Raw genomic sequence first — 26,651 nt, 5'->3', positions numbered from 1 at the left:
GTGTGAGCCACCACACCCAGCCCATGATGATATTATTGAATTTTGTTTACTAACACTTTATTTAAAAGTTTTACACCAATATTCATAATTGAAACTGGTCTGTGGCCTTCTTTTTTGGTGCACACTTTGTCAAATTATCAGATCAATGTCATAGTTCAAAAATAGATTTAGAAGTTTTCTTTTTACTTAAGATCTGAAGTAGTTCCAGTAACACCAGATTACCTGATCTTTATAAGGATTTGGCAACATTTACCTGTAAAGTCATAGAAGTCTTTACGGAAGAAATCTTTACGACTATTTCTTCTATTTCTCTATGGTGCTGGTCTATTCAGGTGTTCTGCTTCTAGTAGAGTTGATTTTGGTAAAAGTGTATTTTTCTAGAAAAGTATCCATTTCATCTAAACAAGGATTACTTTTCAAGTCTATCAAGTATTATAGATGAGTCACATGTTCACCTCTCTATCGCAAAGGGCTTTCATTACGTTTTTTAAAGAGAAGATACTAATACATACATACGTAATTCTGAAAGACTGAGAAAACTTTCTATGTCAAGTAAATATGAAAATGGTAATAATCATTAGTATAGACCTCTAGTTATATATAAAACAGCCTAAATGCTTTCAAAGCTAAAATGTTATAGTAAATGTATTACTCAGAGTAACGTATAGCCAATTTAAAAGATGGGGAGGGAAGAAAGAAGGGCCACAGAGCACAGTTTTACTATAGCAGAATTATTCGGAGCATTATGAACATTTGCCTTAAAAGGGCAGTTTTGACAAAATCTTTTAAATGTTTTTGTCTTCCGTCCTATCTATATGTCACTTCAATATGATATCTAGGATTAAGACAACATTACAGTCAGACTTGCAATACCGAAATGATAAAAATACTAGGTGGGTAAATTCTTCTCAATAGTTTTTATTTTTATTTATTGTGGGGCACACAAAACATATATATGTGTGTGTGTGTGTGTGTGTGTGTGTGTTTTGCAACAAAGTCTCCCTTTGCTGCCCAGGCTGGAGTTGCAGTGGTGCAATCTCGGCTCAATGCAACCTCCGCCTCCTGCGATTCTCCTGCTTCAGCCTCTGAGTTGCTGGGACTACAGCAGTGTGCCACCACACCTGGCTAATTTTTGTGTTTTTGGTAGAGACAGGGTTTCTGATGTTGGCCAGGCTGGTCTTGAACTCCTGACCTCAGGTTATCCGCCCACCTTGGCCTCCCAAAGTGCTGGGATTACAGGTGTGAGCCACTGCGTGCCCAGCTCACAAAACATATTTAAAGGGCTGCATTAAAGTATTTTGTTATACAATATACAACACTGTCTGGGACAAACTGGCATTATTACACTGCATATTTGACATAACTGGAAACTGACACATTCTGAAAACCTGCAATGAGAAATAAATGTCGTTACCTTTATAATCAACATGCCAATCATGGGAAAAACATCAGGTAAATCCAGAATATGCAACTGTCTCTAAAACAGATATCCTAGCTGGGCACGGTGGCTCACACATGTAATCCTAGCACTTTGGGAGGCTGAGGCAGGTGGATCACCTGAGGTCAGGAGTTTGAGATCAGCCCGGCCAACACGGTGAAACCCCCCTCTACTAAAAATACAAAAATTAGCCAGCTGTGGTGGCGCATGCCTGTAATCCCAGCTACTTGGGAGCCTGAGGCAGGAGAACTGCTTCAACTGGATGGCGGAGCCGGGGCCAAAGGGGCGGCAGAGGTTGTAGATAGAGCCACTTCACTCCAGCCTGGGCAAAAGTGTGAAACTCCATCTCAAAAAAAAAAAAAAAAAATTTAAATAAAACAGATAGCCTAGACCCATGCTATTCAATATGATACTCATTAGCCACAAGAGGCAATTTAAAATTAAATTAATTAAAATTAGATAAAATTAAATATTCAGTCCCTCAGTTGCACTAGTCATATAAGAAAATGTTCAATAGAAAAGTGCGCCTACTGGCCACCATATGACTAGACTGGCGCTGGTTTAGACTTCCAAAACGGGAAACCATGACAAAAAAACGCAGAGAAAAGTTTCTAGACCAAAGAATATTAATTAGGACAACTTAAATGCAATGCATCATCCTTGATTTGACCCTAAATGGTAGAAAACAGCCATAAAGAATATTTTGGGGATAACTAAGAAAATTTGAATGTAGAATAATTAGAAATACTGTATCAATATTAAATTTCTTGGAGTTATAATGGTATCACGGTTATATACGATTACCAATTTTAAATACTGAATAACCCTGTAAGACCTAAATAAATAGTTCAAAACTTTAATGTCTTGATTGACACCTGACAGAAAAAAAGGGACATTTAAAAAAACAGCTTTTCATATTTCATCCATAACATTTGCACAAAACTGAGTTTTATTTCTTAAAACTTCATTTTTTCCTGTCTATTTCCTATCTGAGGCCAAAACACTCATACCACAGCTGATGTGTAAAGGAGTAAGCCTGCAGCTAGGCAACAAGACTGTTGTGCCCCTAAGACTTTTTAATGCAAACACCCTTAGTAATAAAGGGAAAAAATACAAAGACATAAACACAATGGTTTACAAGTTAAATGATTTCCAAAACTGTCCAAAAGATGTAACAACCCTGACATAAACGATATGTTCATACTTCCTAATAGGACATTACAATTTCAAATTACAGGTGTATTTTAAATAAACAGTAATTGTACCTGCCTAAATCAATGCTGGTATCACATTACTGATGCTTTCTGACACCCTTCCAATCTCCCACTACACACACATACACAAAGAATCTCTCATTTTTATTGGACTATAGCATCTCTTCATTTGGCATGATATAGAGAGGACTTGTAGCTCCATGACACAGATCTGTTTTAATATGCCTGTTATACCTTGTTTAAGATATTAGCTTTGGCTGGGCGCAGTGGCTCATGCCTGTAATCCCAACACTTTGGGAGGCCAAGGCGGATGGGTCACCTCAGGTCAAGAGTTCGAGACCAGCCTGGCCAACATGGTGAAACCTTGTCTCTACTAAAAATACAAAAATTAGCCAGGCATGGTAGCGGATGCCTGTAATCTCAGCTACTGGGGAGGCTGAGGCCGGAGAACGGCTTGAACCCTGGAGGCGGAGGTTGCAGTAAGCTGAGATCGTGCCACTGCACTCCAGCCTGAGTGACTCTGCCCCAAAACAAAATAAAAAAAAAATAGCTTTAACTGAGGTAACTTTTTAAAAAATTCATTCCTTGATATGCCAGTGCAGTAACTTTATAAACAGAGAAATTAAAAACTATATATATCTCTTAGTATGTAGGATTTACCTATTTGTATAAAAAAAATCTAATACCACGAAATGCTGTTTCCAAAGTTTGCTTCCTTCTTGAATAGCTCTTAAATTAAAAATGCTGAATTCTAACTATTCACACCCTGTAGTTTCCACACACTATCCTTTAGATTCTTAGTCTTTATGTTGCTATTTGGAATAAGTTACTCTTAAAACCTAGAATAATACATGTGATACTAAAGTCAAATTTGATTCTAAAACGAAATCAGTAACTAGACTTTTTTTAAAAAAAGAGTGCCAGAAAAGAGGGCATACATTTAAAATGTAAAACCACAGGAAGTGAGTGGCAGCAAAAGGAGTTCAATATATAATGGCCATAATTAAAACTTGTAAGTCATTTTACATAACTGTCAAAAAGTGAAAAAAAAATTTCCAATGCATACTTCATTTTTGGAGAAAAAAGAGTATAAAGCTAGTATTTTTAAATGGCTATTAAAATAGTTCAGAAAGCAGATTAAGAAAACGTGGCAAAGAAAATTAGGAGGAATTTAGGAAAAGCGGTTTATGATACAGGCTTAACACACAGATGTACATACAGACAAAACTCAATAGTCAGCTAATAAATTTAATTTGAAAGCTCTTATTTAAAAGCATTCTAAACCAATAAGAGATAGAACATGAAAACATAGTTATATTTCATTTTAACCAAATAATGACATGTACAAGATATTATATATTATGATTTCACTTTTCAGTCTACATACATAGCCTTTTGGAATATCTGTGTCTTCACCGCTTCCAGGGTCATTTTCTAAGTGCTGCTTGATTTTTTCTTCTAATTCCAAGCATATGCTCCTGATATTGATCAATTCTCACTTTGTTTCGAAAAACAAAAATGTAGTTGTTGCTAGATATATTCGTTGGGTGGCGCTGTTGCTGTTCCCTAGAATTGGCAAGTTGGACAGTGTTATGAATTAAATCTTAAACCACTTTGAATATTCATTCTACACCTTTATGGAAGTTAAATATCATAAGCATAAACTAAAAACATGTAAAATACTGCAATTTTGTTATTTAAGGACAAAACAGACCTGTTCCTAAGAGAGTTCCCCTTTGGGCATAGCTATATTACCTTTACACACACAATAAAGAACATTCCCTACACTTTTATCATTTTTACTGTTAAATACATCATCTAGTAGAAAAATTAGCTTCCAATGCAGAAATTCTGCTTTACACCAGACAGGTCTTTCATAATTACATTATTTCTCAAAAAGAATAACCAAGAAGGGTACTGATAAAGTCAACACAAACCACTGCCACTAGAAAAAAGTGCATGTCTGAAAACCGGTAGCCAATCTGCCTATGAAAAAGAGGTAATGTATTTTGCACTGCCACCGTCACCCAATTGTCACTCTTACAGAAATGACTTTCGGTCACCCATCAAACACATTCTAACAGCTATCTTTTTAAATTCTGTGCTAGCTTCACAATCGTATAAGACTATAACTACTGAATGGAAATTACCTAATACCCACTGAGTATCCCAGTTTAAACTTTTCATTACAAATATAAAAGAAACAGTAAAGCAAATACAGCACCTTACATATTCCAATATTATGAAAATCATTACTATACTTTTTAAAGAAAAAGAACATAAAGATAACATAGGAATGTCTTCTCAAAGCCTCTAGGTGAAAAAACTATGACCTTTCAGGAAAGTGCTGCCCAAAACAATGGACATGTAGTGCATGTGAGCTACACATGCAATTTTAAATTTTCTATTAACTATAATAAAAAAGTAAAATAAGTAAAATCAAGTTTAATATTACAGCAAACCTAATACATGCATTTTCAATCTAATCAACATAAAAGACAATGCAATATTTTACATTTTTTAAATACTAAGTCTTTAAAATCTGATCTGTATTTTATACATTCAGTACATCTCAACATGAATTTGCCACAGTTAAAGTGCTCAGTAACCACATATAGCCAGTGGTTACAATACCTGACAGAACAGCTCCAGGAGAAAGCACTTTCATTTCAGAAATAGTGATTAAAACAGGGGCCAAAGATACAGTGCAATAATACGCAACTAAGTGCTGAAACATAAATGAGTATAATGCAGGGTTTTCAACAAATCTCCAAAGTTAACTACACACTATGTAATATTCTAAAATTTTTTCCACATTCAGAAATTTAACAAAGATAAAGCTGCAGAGCTATAGAGTTGTTTCTTAGAACTAAAGACTCTATTTTTTAGTGTTGGAAGGAGCCTTCCATTTTTTTTTCCCTTAACAATTCCCCACATTTCTGCATATACAAATACAGAACTGTCACATACCATCCCAACTAAGTAATCAGGGCAATTCACCTACAACACTGTGGCTCAATCAACAGTAATCATCCATTTTAAAGTTTCTGCTCAGTGTGTCGATTTGGAGATAAGATTACAAACTGATCAATTCAAACTACATCTAAGAACTTCTTGCCACTGCTATATAATGCCAATGCCTTGGGGGTAGAAGATACAATTCTAGGTTTGCAAAACATAAGGAAATGTACTACACAGAACTGCTGGGTGACCTATTAACAACATCGAATTAATTTTATATCAGAAGGTGATTAATACAAACCTGAAGCAATTAATAATGTGCTACTCTTCTTAACTAATGCAGCCTAATGACATCTGTAATACTGACATCAACATAACATCTTCCTATCTTCAAAGGAATAAGTACTATGTGCATCAAGAGATAAATGAAGAATATTAATGTTGGATTTCAAATGTATTCAAAAGTAAATTAAAAAGAAAAAAAAGATTCCTTTCCCTTACCTGACATTGATGTACATCGACTTCCAAGAAAACAGCCTGTGGATATTTATTACTCATAGAACTGAATGCTGGGGCAATCCTCAAACATGGCCCACACCTGTTAGAAAAGGAAAAGGAATACTAAGTAAAATAACACTAAAGATTGTAATTCTAAATCACTTGTTAATTAAACATAAAATAGAACAAACACTGATATTGCTGGCTTTTGACTATCTGGTTTTTTGTTTGTTTTTAGACGGAGTCTCACTCTGTCGCCCAGCCTGGAGTAGAATAGGGTGATCTCCGCTCACTGCAACCTCCTCCTCCCAGGTTGATTCTCCTGCCTCAACCTCACCAGTAGCTGGGATTACAGGTGCCCACCACCACGCCCAGCTAATTTTTGTATTTTTAATACAGACAGGGTTTCACCAGGTTGGCCAGGCTGATCTCAAACTCCTGACCTCAGGTGATCCACCTGCCTCGGCCTCCCAAAGTGATGGGAGAATTACAGGCATGAGCCACCGCACCCGTTTTTTTTTTTTTTTTTGGACACAGGGTCTCATTCTGTAACCCAGGCCAGAGTACAGTGGCATGATCATGGCTCAGTGCAGTCTGTCTCAATCTTCCAAGCTCAAGTAATCCTCCCACCTCAGTCTTCCAGGTAGTTGCAACCACACACAGCTACCAAGCTAAATTTTTTTTTTTTTTTTTTTTTTTTGAGAAGTAGGGTCTCATTATATTACCCAGGCTGGTCTCAAACTCCTGGGTTCAAGTGATCCTCCTGCCTTGGGCCTCCCAAAGTGCAGACATTACAGGTACAAACCACAACCCTAGACCTGATTCTCTGGTCTATTTGAATAAGTTATTTATATATACTTGTATCAATACTATACTGTCTTAATGAGCCTAGATGTTATATTTAGTCTTCATATCTAATAGTGTTAAGTCTTCCAGCTTTGTTCTCACTGAGAGAAATTAAAGAAAACCTAAATAAATGGAGGAATTTACTCTGCTTATGAATTTGCAAACTCAATATTGCCAAGATACCAATTTTCCTCAATTTGATCTTTACAACTGATGTAAGATCTCGGCAGGTTTTCTTGTAGAAATTAACAAATTTCAATTCTAAAAATTATAGAGAAACACCAAGGACAGCCCAAGTTGTTTTGAGATTCTAATCTGAAAAAAAAATTATCTTAAGAACTATCATAAACCTTTATTAAGAGAATACAGTACTTGTACAAGAATAAGCAAACTGATCAAATCAGTTTTCTTTTTAAAGAAGAGTCTAGAAACAGACCCATCTCACATACAGTACTCTGATGTCTGAAAAACTTCATGCAGCATTGCAGTGGGAAAAGGATGGTTTTTTCAATAAATACTGCTAGATCAACTGTATACTCATACAGGAAAAGCAATGAATTTCAACATTCCATACACAAAAACGAATTCCAGATGGGTTGTAGATCTAAATGTAAAAGGTGAAACAATGAGGGTTTTAGGAAAAAATACAGGAAGATACTTTCAAAACCTCAAACTAAGCAATGATTTCTTATACAGAAGTACTTAAAAAAAAAAAAAGGATTGACAGACTGGACTATATTTGATAAACTGGAAGATTAAAACCTTTTATTCATCAAAAAATGCCTTTAAGAGACTAGGAAAAAGTATTTGCAAAACATATCAATCAAAGGACTTACACTTCTAATATGTAAAGAACTCCTACAAAACAAGGACAAGACCGAACCCCAAAAGAAAAAGAATGAACTCTTGAATAGGTACTTGACAAATGAGATTATCCCAACAGTCAATAAATAAAGTCAAAAACTCTCTATACATCAGGAAAGATGTTCCACTTCATTAGTCACCAGGGATACCCAGGAAATGCAGATTAAAACCAACTCCACAAAAATAGCTACAACAAGAATGAAGTATTGTCAAGAATGCAGAGCAACTAAACTTTCATATACTGTGACAGTGCAAGGTGGTATTCACCATTTTGGAGGGAAAAAAACAAACTGTTAGAAATACACTAACACATCAACATTCCTGGGGGATGCATCTAAGAGACATGTTTACCTTAGAGCATTTGAAAAAGTATTATTAGTAACAGTTGTAAGAGTCAAAAATTAGAAACAATGAAATTCTTGTCAACAAAAGAATGGGTAAGCTAATTATAGTTATACAATGAAATACTACACAATAATGAAAATAACTGGTGTGAAACCTCTTGCAAAAACATGGATGAACCTCACAAATAACGTTGAGGAAAGAAAGCAACTACTAGCGTATACTACATGACTATTTATATATAGTTCAAATACATGCAAAACCAATCAATCGTATCAGAAATCAGGACAATGGTTACCTTAGTGAGTTACTGATAGAATAAGACTTCCGGAGGCTAGCAATGTTTTGTTTGTCTGGAAGCTGATTAAATAGGTGTGTTCAGTTTGTGAAAATTAATTGAACTATACATTTTTAATTGTGTGCCATGTATGTCTCAATAAAAGTTTGTAGAAATAAGAAAATGTTGGATTTTCATACAGAAATATAAGAAAAGCAAATTCCAAAGCACAAAATAAAACAAATGTTAAAACTCAAGTTGTGATCAATTCCACATTCTTAACATTTCAATCAGCATTTCACCTTGTGTTATCCTGAAGCCATACCCCAAAAATCTAAGAAAATAATATTTACAGTCAACTAAAATTAGTCTTAAAACTTTATAGATGGGAATATAAATCACTACACCATTTTTCAAAGGCCATTGATTGGGTCACATCTATTTTAAATGAACACAAGCCAAGATCCAATAATCTCCATTCTGAAAGTCTATTCCATTTTAACAACACTTACTCTATTTCACAATAACATGTAGTATAAGGAAGTTCAATGTAACATGCTTGTAATAGTGAAAACTTAGAAAACAATTTAAACGGCAATCAATGGAAAACTAGTTTAAAAAGTTATGACAGGGGCCAGCTCACAACTATAATCCCAGCACTTCGGGAAGCCAAGATGGGCGGATCACTTGAGTCCAGGAGTTAGAGATCAGCCTGGCCAACATGGTGCAACCCCATCTCTACTAAAAATACAAAAACTAGCCAGGCATGGTGGTGCATGCCTGTAATCCCAGCTACTCAGAAGGCTGAGGCAGGATAATCACTTGCACCTGGGGAAGCGGAGGTTGCGGTGAGCCAAGATCACACCACTGCACCCCAGCCTGATACTTTGTAGTGTTTGGGAGGCAAGAAATTTTCATTATAAAACATTCTCTAGGATCACATTTCAAACCTATGTATATACGTAAATGCATATTAAAAAGACAGAGACAGGCACAATGAACAGTTAGTGTCCATAATTCTGTATTCTTTGCTTTTTTGTGATGAACAGCCATTTTCATTTTAAAATATTAAATGAGTTGAGAATAAAGAATTTAGTGTTAACTGCATTTACACAGGCATCACAAATTACAGAGGTATCCATGCTATAGTACAATATATCCATTCATGAAAACCACCCTCCTGCAAAACACACACCAAAAGAGAATTTATGGGAAAATAAGTTTGTGGCAAACTACTTGAAACCCATGCAATTTTGTAACAAGATCATTAAGAAAGACAGTAACTAGACTGGGCACGATGATGGCTCATGCCTGTAATCTCAGCACTTTGGGAGGCCAAGGCAGGCAGATCACTTTAGATTGGGAGTTCAAGACCAGCCTGGCCAACATGGTGAAACACCGTCTTGACTAAAAATACAAAAATTAGCCGGGTGTGGTAGCGGGCACCTGTAGTCCCAGCTATTCGGGAGGCTGAGGCAGGAGAATCACTTGAACCCGGAAGGTTGTAGTTGAGCCAAGGTCACCAAGATCGTGCACGCCAGCCTGGGCAACAGAGCGAGACTCCATCTCGGGAGAAAAAAAAAAAAGACAGTAACTAGGATTCAGGAAAAAGATGGACATCCCAGCATGTGGCTCAGAGCTGAAAGCTACCCTGGGGAATATTTGAAATGAACAAAATCAACTGGAAATGATGCTTACAGGTGTTGTGACAAATCAGACTGAAGTGGAGCTCTGAATCAGTGGGACTGCCATTAAGGAAGGAACAAGAGAAAATGCAACACTGAAAATAAACCCTTCTGGGGAACAAGCGCTAGGTGTAGGCACTCTTATTTAACTTCATTACGTTTCTTAAAATAAACAAGAAAGGGAATTTGCCTGTGTGGCTGAGAGCTTTCTGCTTCCAGATGAAGGTTTTATTTCTGTGTCTATTTTTCACTACCTAGGAATAAATCACATAGGAACCAATACAACTTCCATATCACACTGACATCTCTCTATTCATCAATTATTGATGAGCTAACTGGTGTTACAGACATACATCTTGCAGTTGAACAGACTATTAAAATTACGGTTACTGTGCAAAAAACTGTTTCAAGACTTTATCTAGATTCTTTAATGTTAGTTAGCCATCATAGGTTGGAACTTTAGTCAAAAATCAAAATACATCAGCAGAAAAGCATAAATATATACAAAGGCACAAATATATACAGCAGCGCAATTTCACAAAACAATCATTCAAATAAATCGATCTTCTTTTTTTTTTGTCTTTTTTTTGTTCGTTTTAAGGGTTTCACTCTGTCATCGAGGTTGAGTGCAGTGGCATAACCATGGTTCACTGCAGCCTCAATCCCTCAGGCTCAAGTGATCCTTCCACCTCAGCCTCCCAAGCAGCTGAGACTACACGCACGTGCCACCATACCCTGCTAATCTTTGATGTTTTGTAGACACAAGGTCTGTCTATGTTGCCCAGGCTGATCTCGAACTCCTAGACTCAAGTGATTCTCCTACCTCAGCACCCCAAAGTACTGGGATTACAAGTGTGAGCCACCGTGCCCAGCCAACTGATCATTTTACATAAGATGTTTGTCTCCTTAATATGAGCAGTTGAGAGTAAACAAATTTCCATTAGCTGAGATCATGAACAAGTCCCCTGATTTCTCTGTATAAGATAAAAGGACTCTACAAGAACTTTTCCCAGCTCTAAAATATTATGCACCCAGTATGCCTGAATTTCAGAATTACACCTTTTTCTCTTGCACACACCTTAATCTGATTAGCAGCCCTTTGCACAATCTAGGATTTCTTATTTCGTTGCAAAAGGTTCAAGAGATCACCTAGTCCAGACATTTAAAATGAAGAAAAAAAAAGTTATTTTTCTACTCTAAACTTTCTCTTTGAAAACTTACCTGCTTAGTACAATATATAAAATGTATATGTTAGAAGGATTCTGAGTTATGCTGTCTGAGAAAAAGATTACAGTAAGCTGCTTTCTACAATGTATAAAGAAATAAACCTAGCCAGGCGCAGTGGCTCACGCCTGTAATCCCAGCACTGTGGGGAGGCCAAGGCTGGTGGATCACCTGAGGTCAGGAGTTCGAGACCACCCTGACCAACATGGTGAAACCCCATCTCTACTAAAAATACAAAATTAGCTGGGCCTAGTAACGCATGCCTGTAATCTCAGCTACTTGGGAGGCTGAGGCAGGAGAATCATTTGAACCTGGGAGGCAGAGGTCGCAGTGAGACGAGATTGAGCCACTGAACTCTAGCCTAGGCAACAGGAGCGAAACTCTGCCTCAAAAAAAAAAAAAAAAAAAAAAAGAAAGAAAAAAGAAACCCACAGAACTAAAACTTTACAACAGACATAACCTAATAAAATTAACCAATAAGTAAGAACTGAAGATCAGAAGATGACCTGCCCAACACCAAACATCCTGGCTGGCGGCAGGGCCATCACTAAAACAGGCAATTCCTAAATACAATCCAAGATCAGCTTTCTTTGAAAGAACATTAGCTTCTTTTTAATACACTTTTTTCTACAGTCATAATACAATATAAATTCCATTTCATGAACCAGCTGTCCTTCCCTATTTGTTACAGTAGCCAGTGTCTTATCTTGAGCAACAACTTGTGTCAACACACACAACTGGTAAGTGGATAATAAAAATATGCTTTCTAAAGCCACGGTTAAAGGTTTTTTTTTTTCTTTTTCTTTTTTCCTGCAGGGTAAAACTTTACGCAATTTATATATGTGCTATATTTACTAATGGGCAGGCTTAATCACAACTGGTTTTATTAATTACATAAAACAGCTAGCATTCATTGGGCAGTTACTATATGCTATGCATTCACAAACTCATGTCACCTCATTTAAGCTTTATGACTCCCAAGAACAAATTACGAAGCTAGAATTAGATCCCAGAACCCAACTCTTAACTACTATGCTAAAAAGTCCAAAACAGTGTACTAAACAGTGCCTTTCATTGTTACTTCCAAATCAATTGCCAAGATTAAACTGTGTACACACTCTTGAAAGGTAGCCAGACAAACCACGTAACTGTATGATTCTATTTCTATAAAGTTCAAATACAGGCAAAAGTGATCTGTAGTGTTAAAATTCAAGAATAGTGGGAAAGAAGCCTGGGACGGTGCTGGGAATCTGGGGTGCTGGTAATGATCTATTTCTTGCATGTTTTTGTATACTTGCACTTCAATAAAAAGTTAACAAATAAAGCAACTCTGTTCTCCAAGGCTTCGATATGCCCTCGTCTTACAGCTACTTACTTCACTTGCTAACGTTTTCTGCCTGGTTCCTACGGACTACTGGGCCTGCTAACTCTGCACTTCAATAAACTACCTTCGGTCATCAGTAATTCTGTGGTATGTAATTAACATATGTTTAATATATATTTAGTTATTTGGGCAAGCTATCGTAACTACTAGAATTCAACATCCTTACACTGACATCCTTCTTAGATTGTAACAAACCCTAACAAACTACAAAGGCAGATCTGCTTTAAGAAAATTCAATGTATCTCCAGCCTGCGCAACATGACAAAACCCAATCTTTACAAAAAAATTTAAAAATTAGCCAGGCATAGTGGTGCATGTCTGTAGTTCCGGCTACTGCTGGGGCTGAGTTGGGAGGATTGCTTGAGCCCAGGAGGTCAAGGCTGCAAGTGAGCCATGATCACATCACTGCACTGCAGCCTGAGCAACAGAGCAAGACCTCGTCTCAAAAAAAGAAAAAAAAAAACAAAAAACAAAACAAAAAAAACGCAGTGCATGGTAAACATTATCTACAAAACTGATATATTCATCAATTCAAGATAAAAATCACTGGCTGGGCGTGGTGGCTCATGCCTGTAATCCTAGCACTTTGAGAGGCTGAGGCCAGCAGATCACGAGGTCAGGAGTTTGAGACCAGCCTGACCAACATGGTGAAACCCTATCTCTACTAAAAAGACAAAAATTAGCAGGGTGTGGTGGTGCGCACCTGTAATCCCAGCTCCTCAGGAGGCTGAGGCAGGAGAATTGTTTTAACCTGGGAGATGGAGGTTGCAGTGAGCTGAGATCATGCCACTGCACTCCAGCCTGGACGACAGAGCAAGACTCCATCTCAAAAAAAAATCATTCACACTGTTTAATGGGGTAGGGGCGGGGAGACTGGGATGACGGATGACACAATGTATGTTCTTTCAACCGCTTAGTAACAACAAAACTGGTACTGCTTATAACCACTAAAATGTATCTGGGCATAAGTAACAATTTGGAGATACCCCTTTAAAATGTTACCAAAAAGAGTATCAGAGAGTGAACTGAATTGCAGGCAGAGGTGTAAATTACTCAAGCAAAGGCATATCAAAAATTGTCAGGCTCTGTGCGGATACACAGAGATGAACGTGCATTTCTTTTCTCCTTAGGCTGCAAAGATCAAGAACAGCACTTTATAATTCAAACAATGCATTTATTAATGGGACCTTAAATAAGTTATTTAACCTCTCTGTGACTCAATGTCCTCAACTGTAAAACAGGGACAGTTGTTAGGGTTATTCTGAGGAATGAATGAGTCAATATAAGAGCTTAAACAAGTTCCTTACACAGACTAAGGAATATGTAAGCATTGACTGTTTTAATCCTTAAAAAATACTCTGGGAAAAGGGTGCTAACCATTCAATGAGGAAAAGACAGTGTTTTTGATAAACGGTGTTGGAAAAATTGGATATCCATATGCCATAAAATGAATTGGACCCTAACTTTATGACATATACCAAAATTAACTCAAAATGGATCAAGGACCTAAACTTAAGAGCTGAAACTATAAAACTCTTAGATGAAAAGATAGGGAGATAGCTTCATGACTTTGAATCTTGCAATGATTTCTTGAATATGACACCAAAAGCACAGGCAACAAAAGTATAGATAAATTGTACTTCATCAAAATTTAAAACTCATGCATCAAAGGGCACCATCAAGAAAAAGACAACCCACAGAATGTGACACAGTATTTGCAAATTAAATATTAACATCTAGAATATACAAAGAACTCCTGCAACTCAACCCAGAAACAAACCACTCAATTCAAAAATGGGCACAGAAGGCCTGGTGCAGTGACTCACACCTGTAACCCCAGCACTTTGGGACGCTGAAGTGGGAGGGTCGCTTGGAGCCAGGATTAAGACCAGCCTGGGCAACAAAGTGAGACCTAGTCTCTAAAACAAAAAATAAACTAGCGGGCATGGTGGCATGTGTCTGTAGTCCCATTTACTTGAGAGGCTGATGCGGGAGGATTGCTCGAGGCCAGGAATTCAATGCTGCAGTGAGCCATCATCTCAAAACTGCACTCCAGTCTGGGCAACAGAGCAAGACCCTGTCTCTAACAAGTGAGAAAAAAGAAAAGCAAGCAGGCAAGCAAGCAGAGATCCCCGTATAGTAGTGTCCCATAGCAGCATTATCCACAACAGCCAAAGGAAGACACAACTGGAATGTCCATCAAAAAACGAATGGGTAAACAAAATTTGCCATACACATAAATGGATTATGTTATGCAGTTATAAAGAAGAATGAAATTCTGAGACATACTAAGACATGGATGAACCCTGAAAACACTATGCTACGTGAAGTCAAAAAACAAAAGGACAAATGTTATGATTTCATTTATATTAGGTGCCCCAAACTGACAAATTCATAGAGACAGAAAGCAGAATAGAAGTTACCAAGGAGGTAGATAGGGAGAGGCAAATTACTGCTTAATGGGTACAGTTTTGTCCCTTTGGAGAAGTAAGGATGGGGAGTTACCCTTTAATGGATGTGGAATTTCTGTCTAAAGTTCTAGGAAATAGTGGTGATGGTGGCACAACATTGTGAATGTATAGTCAAGTCTGGGTATGCAGGGGATTAGTTTCAGGACCTCCAGCGAGACACTAAATCACAGACGCTCAAGGGCCTGATAGAAAATGGCATAGTATCTGCACATAACCTACCTCCATTCTCCCATATACTTTAAATCATCTCTAGGTTACTTATAATACTTAATGTAAACGCTATGTAAATAGTTTTTATACTGTATTTAGAAAATAATGACAAGAAAAAAGTATGTACATGATCAGCACAAATGTAATTTTTTTCCCTAATATTTTCTATCCCTATTTGGTTCAATCCATGGACAGAGGGCTGACTGTCCTTAATGCCAATGAGTTATACTCTTACAAATGGCTAAATGGTCAATTTTATGTTAGATATATTTTACCATAAGGCACTAAAGATTCTTACACAGGAAAACAATCTATGTATCATTTTAGTAAAATTTAGACTGAGAGTGGATAAAGCATAGAAGTTAAAAAAAAAAAAAAAAGAAAAAAGTTTTAAAAGAGGGCTGGAAAGGAAATTAAATAGATGCTGGAGAAACTATGCCCTCAGTCTAAACTGGGACATATTAACTTTGATCTAAGAGGTTTCTTACAAGATTTTACTGAACACAGTTCTTTCTGAGTCTAATACTGATCCCTCATATACATAAATCTGGGGTCCTATTGACAATGAATTTAGACAGGATGTATTAATGGCCAATAAGTTCGAGGAATATTAAAGGTAAATACAATACTCTTAACAGATTTGTAAACGTATACGCTTTTGAACTTACTCCAAATTCAAACACTAATTTTCCCTCCGTTTTTACAAAGAAAAAGAATTTTAATTCCACTAAAATACCTTTTCAAAAGTAATAGATCTTTACCAATTTCTGCAGTTATGCTTATGCTTAAATGACACCACACTGATAGAAAAAACCTTCCTTCGCAGCAATGTTTCCCCACTTTTCTCACTTCAATCAATCTTTATTATTCTATTATCTCTCCCACTGCTATAGTAAGTGGGAAAAACAATGTATCACTGAGGAACAAAAGTATAAAAGCTTCGACTGGTCAGAATTAGAAAAGTGAACTAAACGTGAGGTGAGGTTCCTTACTGAAATCATATCTTCCCTTTTCCACTGTGGCCTAGATACTTAATGTACTACAGGTATTCCCCTATTATTAAGAATACTGACATTACAAAATTGCTAAAAATGAGAAGACACATTTATAGAATTCTAACATTCCTTTTAGGTATTTTAATATATATGACATCACTTATCCTTTTAAATTTAGTAAAAGCAAAATTCCGTATATCATATGGGTACCTAGTCCACCACATGAAATGCAAGGTACTATCCTTTATCAATTCAGTGTAAGAGACTGGTCCAAAAATAAGTCTTGTTTTCATATGTATCTGCATCCATTCCCTAAAACGATGTAATCCTAACGTCACCATTTACATACTCAACATTTAGTAAACCATGTACTATAAACTTTTGTATTTTTGCTCTGAAATTCAAAATGGAATTTTGTGTTTATATAGTTATTTGAACAGTAAAGGGTGTTACATAAACAGTGATAACAGTAGTAGACTGCTCCAAGGTAGATGTATAAATAACGCCAAGGGGTCAAGGAAAATAAAGCGGAGACCTCTAATACTTCTAACGAAATACTATCAACATACACTAGGAGAGATCTGTGAAACACACACACACGCTGAAATCTTGGTTCTCAACGCCGAGTTCCAACACGTCATTCTTACATAGGAATGTTATTACACACACACATCCACTATAAAAGGTCCACCTGTTCTGCGACCTGTAATTTTGTCGATATTTACCAAAGACAGTTAACATTTTTCAAGATCCCTGTCCTCTTAGTGAAAAAACAGAGCCTGGTCAAACTAAGACACCCGGCCAACTGGCCACCTGTAATACATATGTACTATCGTGTGTGACCAGTTGCAATCGCATACATAGGGGAGCCTAAGCTACAAGTTAGTGGCCGAACGAGGAAGAAAAAATTTTAACTAATTTAAAAAGCACCCTAACCCAACGTTAACTTAGTTCAAAATGCATTAGCAGAAATTTAGGACTAAGAGCTACGCATATTAGTTGGATCGCCCATCTGAATCTTCAAAGGCTTGAGAGATGTAGGTGGTGAAGAGAAGCAAAGTGTTCGGTAAATTAAGATTTGGAGCTCTGGAGATGCAAATGACAGCTGGCTCCGCAGAAAGAAGGGGTCAGGCTCAGGCAAGGGTGGCTGCGGAGACTCCCACAGGCTGAAAGGAATAGGGGCGGGCCACCCCAAGTGCAGAGTTTGTAAGAGGATTGAAAAGGAGCAGGTGAGGAATCTACTGAGCTGGAGAAGCCAGGCAGTCAGGCCTCCGAGCCTGTCTAGGACCCTCTGTGGATAAATGGGGGTTCACACTCGAGAAATGAGGCCTAATTCCGGCAGCTCCTGGGGCTGCGGCCACTGCCGGACATTCCGAGGCAGCAGACGGCTAGGAAACCAGGACCAACAATGAGTGAAAGGAAAGCAAGAAAGGACAGACGGGAACCCACAGGGCTCGAGCCTGGCCTCACCCTCTCATGGTGAACTTGACCACGGCGAGTCGGGAGCCCGCGCCGCTCAGCTCTGGCTGGAAATCCGGGTCGCTCCCGACGGGCTTCACCCCCACCATCCTCACAGAGAGCCCGGCAGGGTGGCCGCGACGCCACTGGCTTCGAAACTGAAGGAGAAGACGATCTGGGAGAGGAAGCAGAGACGCTCAGGAAGGCCGAGGCCTGGACAGAACAGGCGGCGACCGCGACGCCTTCTCCCGGGACTCTCAGTGCCGAGTCACGCCAGGGAGCGGAGCGGCCCAGGGGGCGGGGAGGGATGGGGGAGGGGAGAGGAGAAGGAAGGGAAGCCTTGCAGCACCCAGCAGCCACCGCGCGGCAGGGCCGCCGGCGTGACGTCATTTCCGCGCCGTCCGCTTTGGCCTTCACCGCCCAATCCCAAAACGCGAAGCGTAGTCCCACCCTCGACTGAGTAGCCTTGCGCTACCTTGAGCGGCGCAGGCGCAGAGGCAGACGTGTAGAGCTCACGTGCGCAGGCGCAGACTGAGACTTAAAAACTTCGCATATTCCTCCGCGTGTCCCAGATCTGAGACTTTCATCCAGGAGGTGTCTGAGTTGTGAGTTGTAACAGTGAAGAGGAAACTCGTTTTACTCCGGGGTTCTTAGCTGCTGTCCAAGGCACCCATTGGAAGTACTTTGAAAATGCTCCTGTACTGTATTCGGGGCAGGTCTACACAGAAGACAAAATAAGGTTTAGGAATATTTATTAACAGACTTCATTACATATGGGGCGCTTTCTGTGCAATCATTCAGAAAGTATCGTGCACCTGTCTTTAGGTTTTGACCAAAAAGATGAAGACACTACTCCTCCTTTAGGAAGTTCACGGTCTAGTGACTGACGCTAACAATAATTTGAATAGGAAGCGGAGGAGACTAACGAGATGGAAGGGTGGGGCAGCGTAAACTTACTAGGAATCTGACTCCTGGATTGAATCTTGAAAGAGAAGCAAGGGTTAGATGGATGGTGAGAGATAATATTCCAGGCAAGGGGACCACCAGGTGCAAATTCTTGGGTTGAGAAGGTGGATAAGAAGAATAGCTAGTATTTAGCACATGATGTACCAGGCAAGAGATAAGCTCTTTATATGTGTACTAGCTCATTTAATCCCTGTGAAGTAGGTTCTGTGATTTCATTTGAAGTCAAGGCAGGCTAACGCCAGCGTACTCTTTTAAATATTAGGCTAGGTCCAAATTATTTGTCTTTGGATTTAGCTGGGGAGATGAAATTGGAGGGAAGGCCGAGGTCAGATAATGACTAGCTAAGGAATTTGGATTTTGTCGGGATGAGAATGGAAAAAAAATTTGAGGGCAATTTTGCCATTACAAGTGTGGTGAAACTCCTGTCTCTACCAAAAATACAAAAACTTAGCCGGGCGTTGTGGCGCGCACCTGTGGTCCCAGCTACTCGGAAGGCTGAGGGAGGAGGATTCCTTGAGCTGGGGAGGTCAAGGCTGCAGGGAATCATGATTGAGCCACCGCACTCCAGCCTGGGTGACAGAGCCAGACCCTGTCTCAAAAAAAGAAAAGAAAAAAGAAGAAAAATATGTCTTTAGAAAAGCCCTCAGGTAGCAGCAAGGAGGATGGAAGGCAGTGAGATTCATTATAGGAGGATACTGTGGTGATCCAGGAACTAAATTATGAAAGTATCTGCAGTGGAAATGAAGAGGAAAGGACATGTTTGAGGCCAATTTAGTGAGATGACAGAGGAGTTTAAGATAACTCAAACAATTCAATCGTGTAGCTTTTAAAAAATGAGTTAAAATGCCTGTAGGACATCCAAGTGAGAGATACAGTAGATCATGAGAAGGATGAGCCTGGAACTAAAGAAAAAGAACTAGGATGACGTTACAGATTTGAGAGTCATCAGATTGGGTGATAGTTGAAGCCCAGGAAATGCGAAAAGAGAAAGCTAAAAGTGTTGCAGAAACATATTAAAATAATTATTTCTTAACCCAGCCACACCAGAGGCACAGAAATTACATTTCTTTTTCATGTGATATCAGCACATTGTAATGGTTTTAATAGATAGAAGTCCCCATAATAAACATTTGCGGTTTTTTTTTGTTTGTTTGTTTGTTTTTGAGACGGAGTCTCACTCTGTCACTCAGACTGGAGTGCAGTGGCACGATCTCGGCCCACCACAACCTCCGCCTCCCGGGTTCAAGCGATTCTCCTATCTCAGCCTGCCCCGGGTAGCTGGGATTACAGGCACACACCACCACGCCCAGTTAGTTTTCTGTGTTTTTAGTGGAGACGGGGTTTCACCATATTAGCCAGGGTGGTCTCAAACTCCTGACCTAAGGTGATCCGCGTGCCTCGGCCTCCCAAAGTGCTTGGATTACAGGCGTGAGCCACCATGACTGGCCTTGCTACTTAAATTTTATGGCCATGCACAAACTAACCTCTCAGAACCTCAGCTTCTTGTTTGTGAGCCTTGGATTAATAACACCTGCTTTCTAGGATTGTGATGGTAAAAGGTTATATTGGATGATGTTTATAAAGAACCAAATCATAAGATACTTGATAAATGTTTATAAACAATGGTGTATATTCAGCTCGTCAGGTAGAGTTGCTGTAAAAACTCAGTCTTTGGCTATAACAATACCAAAGACTGAGTGACTTTAACAGAAGAGATGTATTTCTCACAGTTCTGGAGACTGGGAATCTAAGATCCAAGTGCTGCTGGTATTGGTTTCTTCTAAGGCCTCTCTCCTTCACTTTTAAATGGCTGCCTTCTTACTGTGTCTTCACATGGCCTTTTCTCTGTGCACACACACACATGCACATACAGTACTAATCTGTTTCTCTTCCTTACAAGGACACCAGTCCTATTAGATTAAGGATCCACTCTGATCCACTTAACTTTAATTACCTCCTTAAAGGTCCTGTCTCCACATAGAGTCATGTTGGGGGTTGGGGCTTCAACTTATGAATTTGGTTGGGGTGAGGGAGCACAGTTTATCCAGAACAGATGGATTATTATTATTTCCAACTGTCCTTCCAGCTTTGCCTAAGAAGCAAGTAGAAGTGGTCTCCACTACAGCAGCTATAGTAGATATGAAGGGAGGAACAGGGCTTATGAAAGCAAGATAGATTATAGATTCTTGAGAAGCAAGATGAAAAGAGGCATTGTAAAAGTTAGCTCTGATAGGGACACCGTGTGTCCCTCCAGATCTACTCTCTACCTTTCTTCATTCTGCTCTCAGCCCTAGGAACCTGCCTACATGGACTGCATCAATAGGATCCTCTGTTGGAGCTTCTTGAAGAGATTGGAGGGTAGAAGACAATGAGATCCAGTTAGTAATTCCCTTAGCTCCCTTCCTGCTGTGTTGCCACAGGTTGTCTGTGTCTCCACCAAATGCCACAGCTCTTGTCATACCATTACCCTCTTTGGGTTCCTGCAAACACTGTCTTCTATTGTCTCTTTAGACATGGAAGTAGAAATCACTCCTAGCTGTTGGTAGCACCCAGATACCAACAGAGAAACTCTGGGCCAGTCACCTAGTGTAAGGAAAATGGATGTGACTTGGTCAAGAATAGGCCGAGGTAAACATACTGTGTGACTCAGTGAGTTTGGAGCACAGGCGCATAACTCTACTTGTTATGTAATCACAGCTATGTAGCTATAACATGGGAAGGCTCATCACCTGGTTTGGAGCCACTGTTGTTTGTAAAAGGTATAACTGCCCTGCTGACACTGTACATACAGCAAGGCATGACTTGGCTCATGCCCAGAGAGAATTAAGCTGCTGACCCTATAAGGGAGAGCTGGCCTTGCAGACCAGGAAATGCAGCTGCGGGTGTGGGAGTGGCAGAGCTGGAGCAGGCAGCTGAGACAGAGACACACAGTTTAAAAGAGCTGCTGAGTAAAACCATCTTTCACCTGCCTACGTACGGCCTCCCGAGTGTTCTTTCAGCTATTTGCCACCCATCCACCCACTCCCTTCAGACCTCAGCATGGGCTGGAACCGGACACTGGGTGTGACAGCCTGTTGATGCTCCCTAGACCTGACTAGACAAGATAGTACTGAATTGGATACTTCACATTAAGAGCAGAGACACTTGCCACTGTAATGTCAAGGCAGGCACCCATAGGAAACAGGTACTTGAAAGTCATAATTCCTAGATGGAATTCCCAGGCTTATAGCATGAACTATCTCTGGCCACCTAGCACTAGCCTAATTGGTAAGCCCAGATACCACCAGCTAATGGACAACATCCAGAAACTTCACTCTCCTAATACCAATAAGGATCCTTTGGTTTAAAAAGAACCACCCTTCCCACCCAGAGCATAATTGTGTGATGAATCTAGTCCCCTTCTTTACAGTTAAACTTTTCTAATCACTGCTCAATCCTTGATGTCATTGTCTTTATTTTCTCTTTAGCAACACCATTGCTTTTTTTGTTTGTTTTTTGTGACAGAGCCTCTCTCCTTTCGTCACCCCGGCTGAAGTGCAGTGGTGTGATATTGGCCCACTGCAACCTCTGCCTCAGCCTCGTGAGTAGCTGGGATTACAGGCGCCCACCAGCACACCCGGCTAATTTTTATATTTTTAGTAGAGGTGGGGTTTTATCATGTTGGCCAGGCTGGTCTCCAACTCCTGACCTCAACTGATGAGCCCTCCATGGCTTCCCAAAATGCTGGGATTACAGGCATGAACCACTGTGCCTAGCCCACCATTGCTTTTTTGATTTTCCTAAACCCTATCTACATGTTCGTAATACTCTACTTACCAAATTATCCTCAATTACCCATTTTGAATATGCTTTTTCCTGTTGTGACTCTGCCTGATATAAAAATTTAAGAATTGTTTAACACCAGGGAAATTGAAGGTTAGAGGATTAACATAGCAGGCTAGAGATAAATATATGAGAGTTTCCAGCATAGCAGTCATAGATGATACCACTAAAGTAGATCATAAGGAAGTATACAGAAAAGCAAAGAGTTATAGCAGAAATTTAAAGACAACTGCAAATAGGGAGTAAAATGAGAAAAGTTAACAGAGAAGCAGAGAATCAGGAGGACTATCACAAAAGTAAAGTGTCAAAGACCAGAAGGATGAAGGCTGTGACATGCCTTTGAATGTAGCAAGGGAATAATTGATTTTTATCTGAACAGCCAGTACAGTTCAATGAATTAAGATTGGAATCAGTTCACTGACAACCACAACAAATTCTTCAGGACCTCCGTGTGGCAGGCACTGTGCCATAGCCTCAGAAGTTAAAGATGATTATTACATGTTCCTGTCCTTCGGAGTATACACTTTTGTGATAGCTCCATGTCCAGGGGTATGGGCTAAAATGAAAGGCATAGACATGTGATCAACCCATAGTTGTTATATACATATATGTATATATATATATTTACTCACCATGTATATATATGACTGAATGATGTGTGCTCAATTTTCAAATTCTAAGCATACAACTAGACAAGAGTTTGGGAATTATGAAGCTGGCTTTCCTCATATATATGTGTATACATATATATTGAGTAAGTATACTTACATAAAATTTAGCATTTTAACTGTTTCTTTTTTGAGACAGGGCTTCACTTCATCATCCAGGCTGGAGTGCAGTGGCATGCTCATGGCTCACTGCAGCTTCGACCTCCTGAGCTCAAGTGGTCCACTTGCCTCAGCCTCTCATGTAGTTGGCCTGACAGGTTCATCCCACCACGCTGAGCAAATTTTTTAATTTTTTTGTGGAGACGAGATCTCACTTTGTTGCCCAGGCTGGTCTTGAGCTCAACTAATTCTTCTGCCTCAGCCCTGCAAAGTGCTGGGATTACAGATATGAGTCATCGCACCTGGCCCATTTTAACCAGTTTTAAAGTGCACAGGTCAGTAGCATTAAGTGCACTCACTGCTATCCATTTCCAGAACCTTGTCATCATCCCAAACAGAAACTCTGTACCCACTAAATAACTCCCCATTTTCCCATTTCCCCATCCCTGCTAGCCTCTATTCTACTTTCTATCTGTATGAATTTGCTTATTTTAGGCACCTCATATAAGTGGAATCATACGGTTATTTTTTGTGACTGGCTTCTTTTTCTTTTTTCCCTTTTTTTTTGAGACAAAGTCTTGCTCTGTCACCCAGGCTGCAACCTCTGCCTCCCAGGTTCAAGCGATTCTCCTGCCTCAGCCTCCCAAATAGCTGGGATAGTTACAGGCATGCGCCTGTAACTAAGTTTTGTATTTTGTACAAAATTACCATGCCCAGCTAATTTTGTATTTTAGTAGAGACAGGATTTCACCATGTTGACCAGGCTGGTCTCAAACTCCTCACCTCAAGTGATCTGCCTACCTCAGACTCCCAAAGTGCTGGGATTACAAGTGTGAGGCACCACACCTGGCCTGGCTTATTTCACTTAGCACTGTGTTTTCAAATTTCTTCCATATTATAGCATATATGAAAATTTATTTCATTCCTTTTTAAGGCTCAATAATATTCCATTATATGGGCATATCACATTTTATTTACTTATTCATTTGTTGATGGACGCTCAGATTGTTGCTACCTTTTAGCTATTGTTAACAATGCTGCTGTGAACATTGGTGTACAAGGATTTCTTCAAGTCCCTGCTTTTCATTTCTTTTTGGTATATACCTAGAAGTGGAATTGCTGGATCATATGGTGATTCTGTTTAACTATTTGAGAAACTGCCAAACTGTTTTCCACACTGCCTGCACCATTCTACGTTCTTACTAGGAGTGTATGAGGGTTCCAATTTCTCCACATCCTAGCAACAATTGCTAATTTTAATTTTTTTGATAATAGTCATCTTTGTGGGTGAGGTGATATCTCACATTTCCCTAATGACTTAAGATGTTAAACATCTTTTCACGTGCATAATGCTTATTTCTTTATTTTCTTTGGAGAAGTGTCTGTTGAAGTCCTTTGCCCATTTTTGAATCAGGTTGTTTGTTTTTGCTGTTGGGTTGTAGGAGTTCTTTCTTTTTTTTTTTTTCGAGACGGAGTCTTGGTCTGTCGCCCAGGCTGGGGTGCAGTGGCACAATCTCGGCTCACTGCAACCTCTACCTCCTGGGTTCACGCCATTCTCCTGCCTCAGCCTCGCGAGTAGCTGGGACTATAGGCGCTGGCCACTATGCCCAGCTAATTTTGTTGTATTCTTTAGTAGAGACGGGGTTTCACTGTGTTAGCCAGGATGGTCTCGATCTCCTGACCTCGTGATCCGCCCGCCTCGGCCTCCCAAAGTGCTGGGATTACAGGCGTGAGCCACCGCGCCCGGCTGGGTTGTAGGAGTTCTTTATATATTCTGGGTATCAATCCCTTATAGAGTAAATTTCTTTCAGATATTCCATTCTATGGGTTGTCTTTTCATTTTCTTTGTGGTGTCATTTGATGCATAAAGGTTTTAAATTTCAATGAAATCCAATTTACCTATTCTTTTGTTGTCTGTGCTTTTACTGTCATATCTAAGAATTCAAGCTAGGCATGATGTCATACACATGTAGTTGCACATACTTGGAGGGGCTAAGGTGGGAGGATTTATCCTAGCTCACTGTGGCCTTAACTCAGGAGTTTAAGGCCACAGTGAGCTAGGATTGAGCCACTGCACTCCAGCCTGGTGTAATTTGTGCAATATTTATGTAATATAAATATTAAATAAAAAGGAAATCCTGCTTCATAATTTCCAAACCCTTTCTAGTTGTATGCTTTGAATTTGAAAATTGAATATATTATTTTCCCAGTTTTCCCTAGGTGGCGCAATATATTTTTAGTCAAAAGGATGTCATTTCCCTTTGGTAGCAAATGTCTCTTTAGATGTCATCAAGTCTCCAGATGTACCATTTATCCCGCTAACATTATATTCTTTAGTTTTGGACACTAGGCTGTGCCTTGGGGGAGAGAGTTTCCTAGGAAGCTGTAGAGTGTTCTATCACTGTCACAAATCTCCTGGAGCATACTAAAGAAACTCACTGGCAACTCTCAGAGTCAGTTCGGGTGTTTGCCAAATATGTACAATAGTTTTTTCTTCTGACATTTATATCTGATGTCATTAAACTAGTCATTAAACTGCTTAGAGTTTCTATTAAGAAGCCCAGATATTTAGAAAAATATTTCTAACACCTCAGCCTCTGCAATAAAAACTGCATTTTAAATTTTATTTTAATTTTTTTAAAGAGTACATTGAGGGTTTTGTCTTGGTTCAGGCTACTCTAATAGAGTACCATGGAGTTGGTGGTTTAAATAAACATTTATTTCTCACAGTTCTGGGGGCTGAGAAGTCCAAGATCGAGGTGCTGGCCCAAATCCAGTGTCTGGTGAGGGCTCTCTTGCTGGTTTAAGAGGGCAGTCTTTTTTATGTATCCTTATATGGTGGGGAAGAAGCAGGTGAGAGAGAGAGAAAGAGTGGCGAGGAAGAGGGCAGGCAGGAGAACAAGTATTCTCTCTTGTCTCTTCTTTCATAAGGGCTCTACTCACATGACCTAGTAACCTCCCAAAGGTCCCCATCTCCAAATCCATCACATTGGGGTTTCAATATATCAATATTGGGGGAAATGAACATTAGTCTCTGGCATTATTGGAATTAACTCTTCGGAACTGAAAAACTACACAAAACAATCTGTGTTTTCATTTAATCACTAGCTGTAAAAGAGCTCTTTTTGGTTGTGGTATTGTAGATATTGTCTAGCTAGAAAAGACAGACAAGGAAGGAAATGATAAAATTCTTTCTTTCTTTTCTTCCTTTTTTTTTTTTTTTTTTTTT

At 39.3% G+C, this 26,651-nt stretch overlaps 1 protein-coding gene across 1 annotated transcript in view; it reads right to left on the bottom strand.

Annotated features, from left to right (window-relative positions):
- TXNL1 (thioredoxin like 1) overlaps positions 1-18,236 on the bottom strand; it is a 35,739-nt gene extending 17,503 nt beyond the window's left edge. The window contains 4 exon segments of the mRNA XM_017890506.1: positions 4,040-4,130; positions 4,132-4,211; positions 6,115-6,211; positions 17,880-18,236. Of these exon segments, the coding sequence (XP_017745995.1) occupies positions 4,040-4,130; positions 4,132-4,211; positions 6,115-6,211; positions 17,880-17,977 (366 nt within the window). The 5' untranslated portion in view covers positions 17,978-18,236.
- Between the last annotated feature and the right edge of the window lie 8,415 nt (positions 18,237-26,651).

This window comes from Rhinopithecus bieti, unplaced genomic scaffold, assembly GCF_001698545.2.
Source record: "Rhinopithecus bieti isolate Rb0 unplaced genomic scaffold, ASM169854v2 scaffold_17861, whole genome shotgun sequence".
Lineage (NCBI taxonomy): Eukaryota > Metazoa > Chordata > Mammalia > Primates > Cercopithecidae > Rhinopithecus > Rhinopithecus bieti.
Note: the sequence above shows the minus strand (reverse complement) of the source record. Positions and strands in the feature narration are given on the sequence as shown.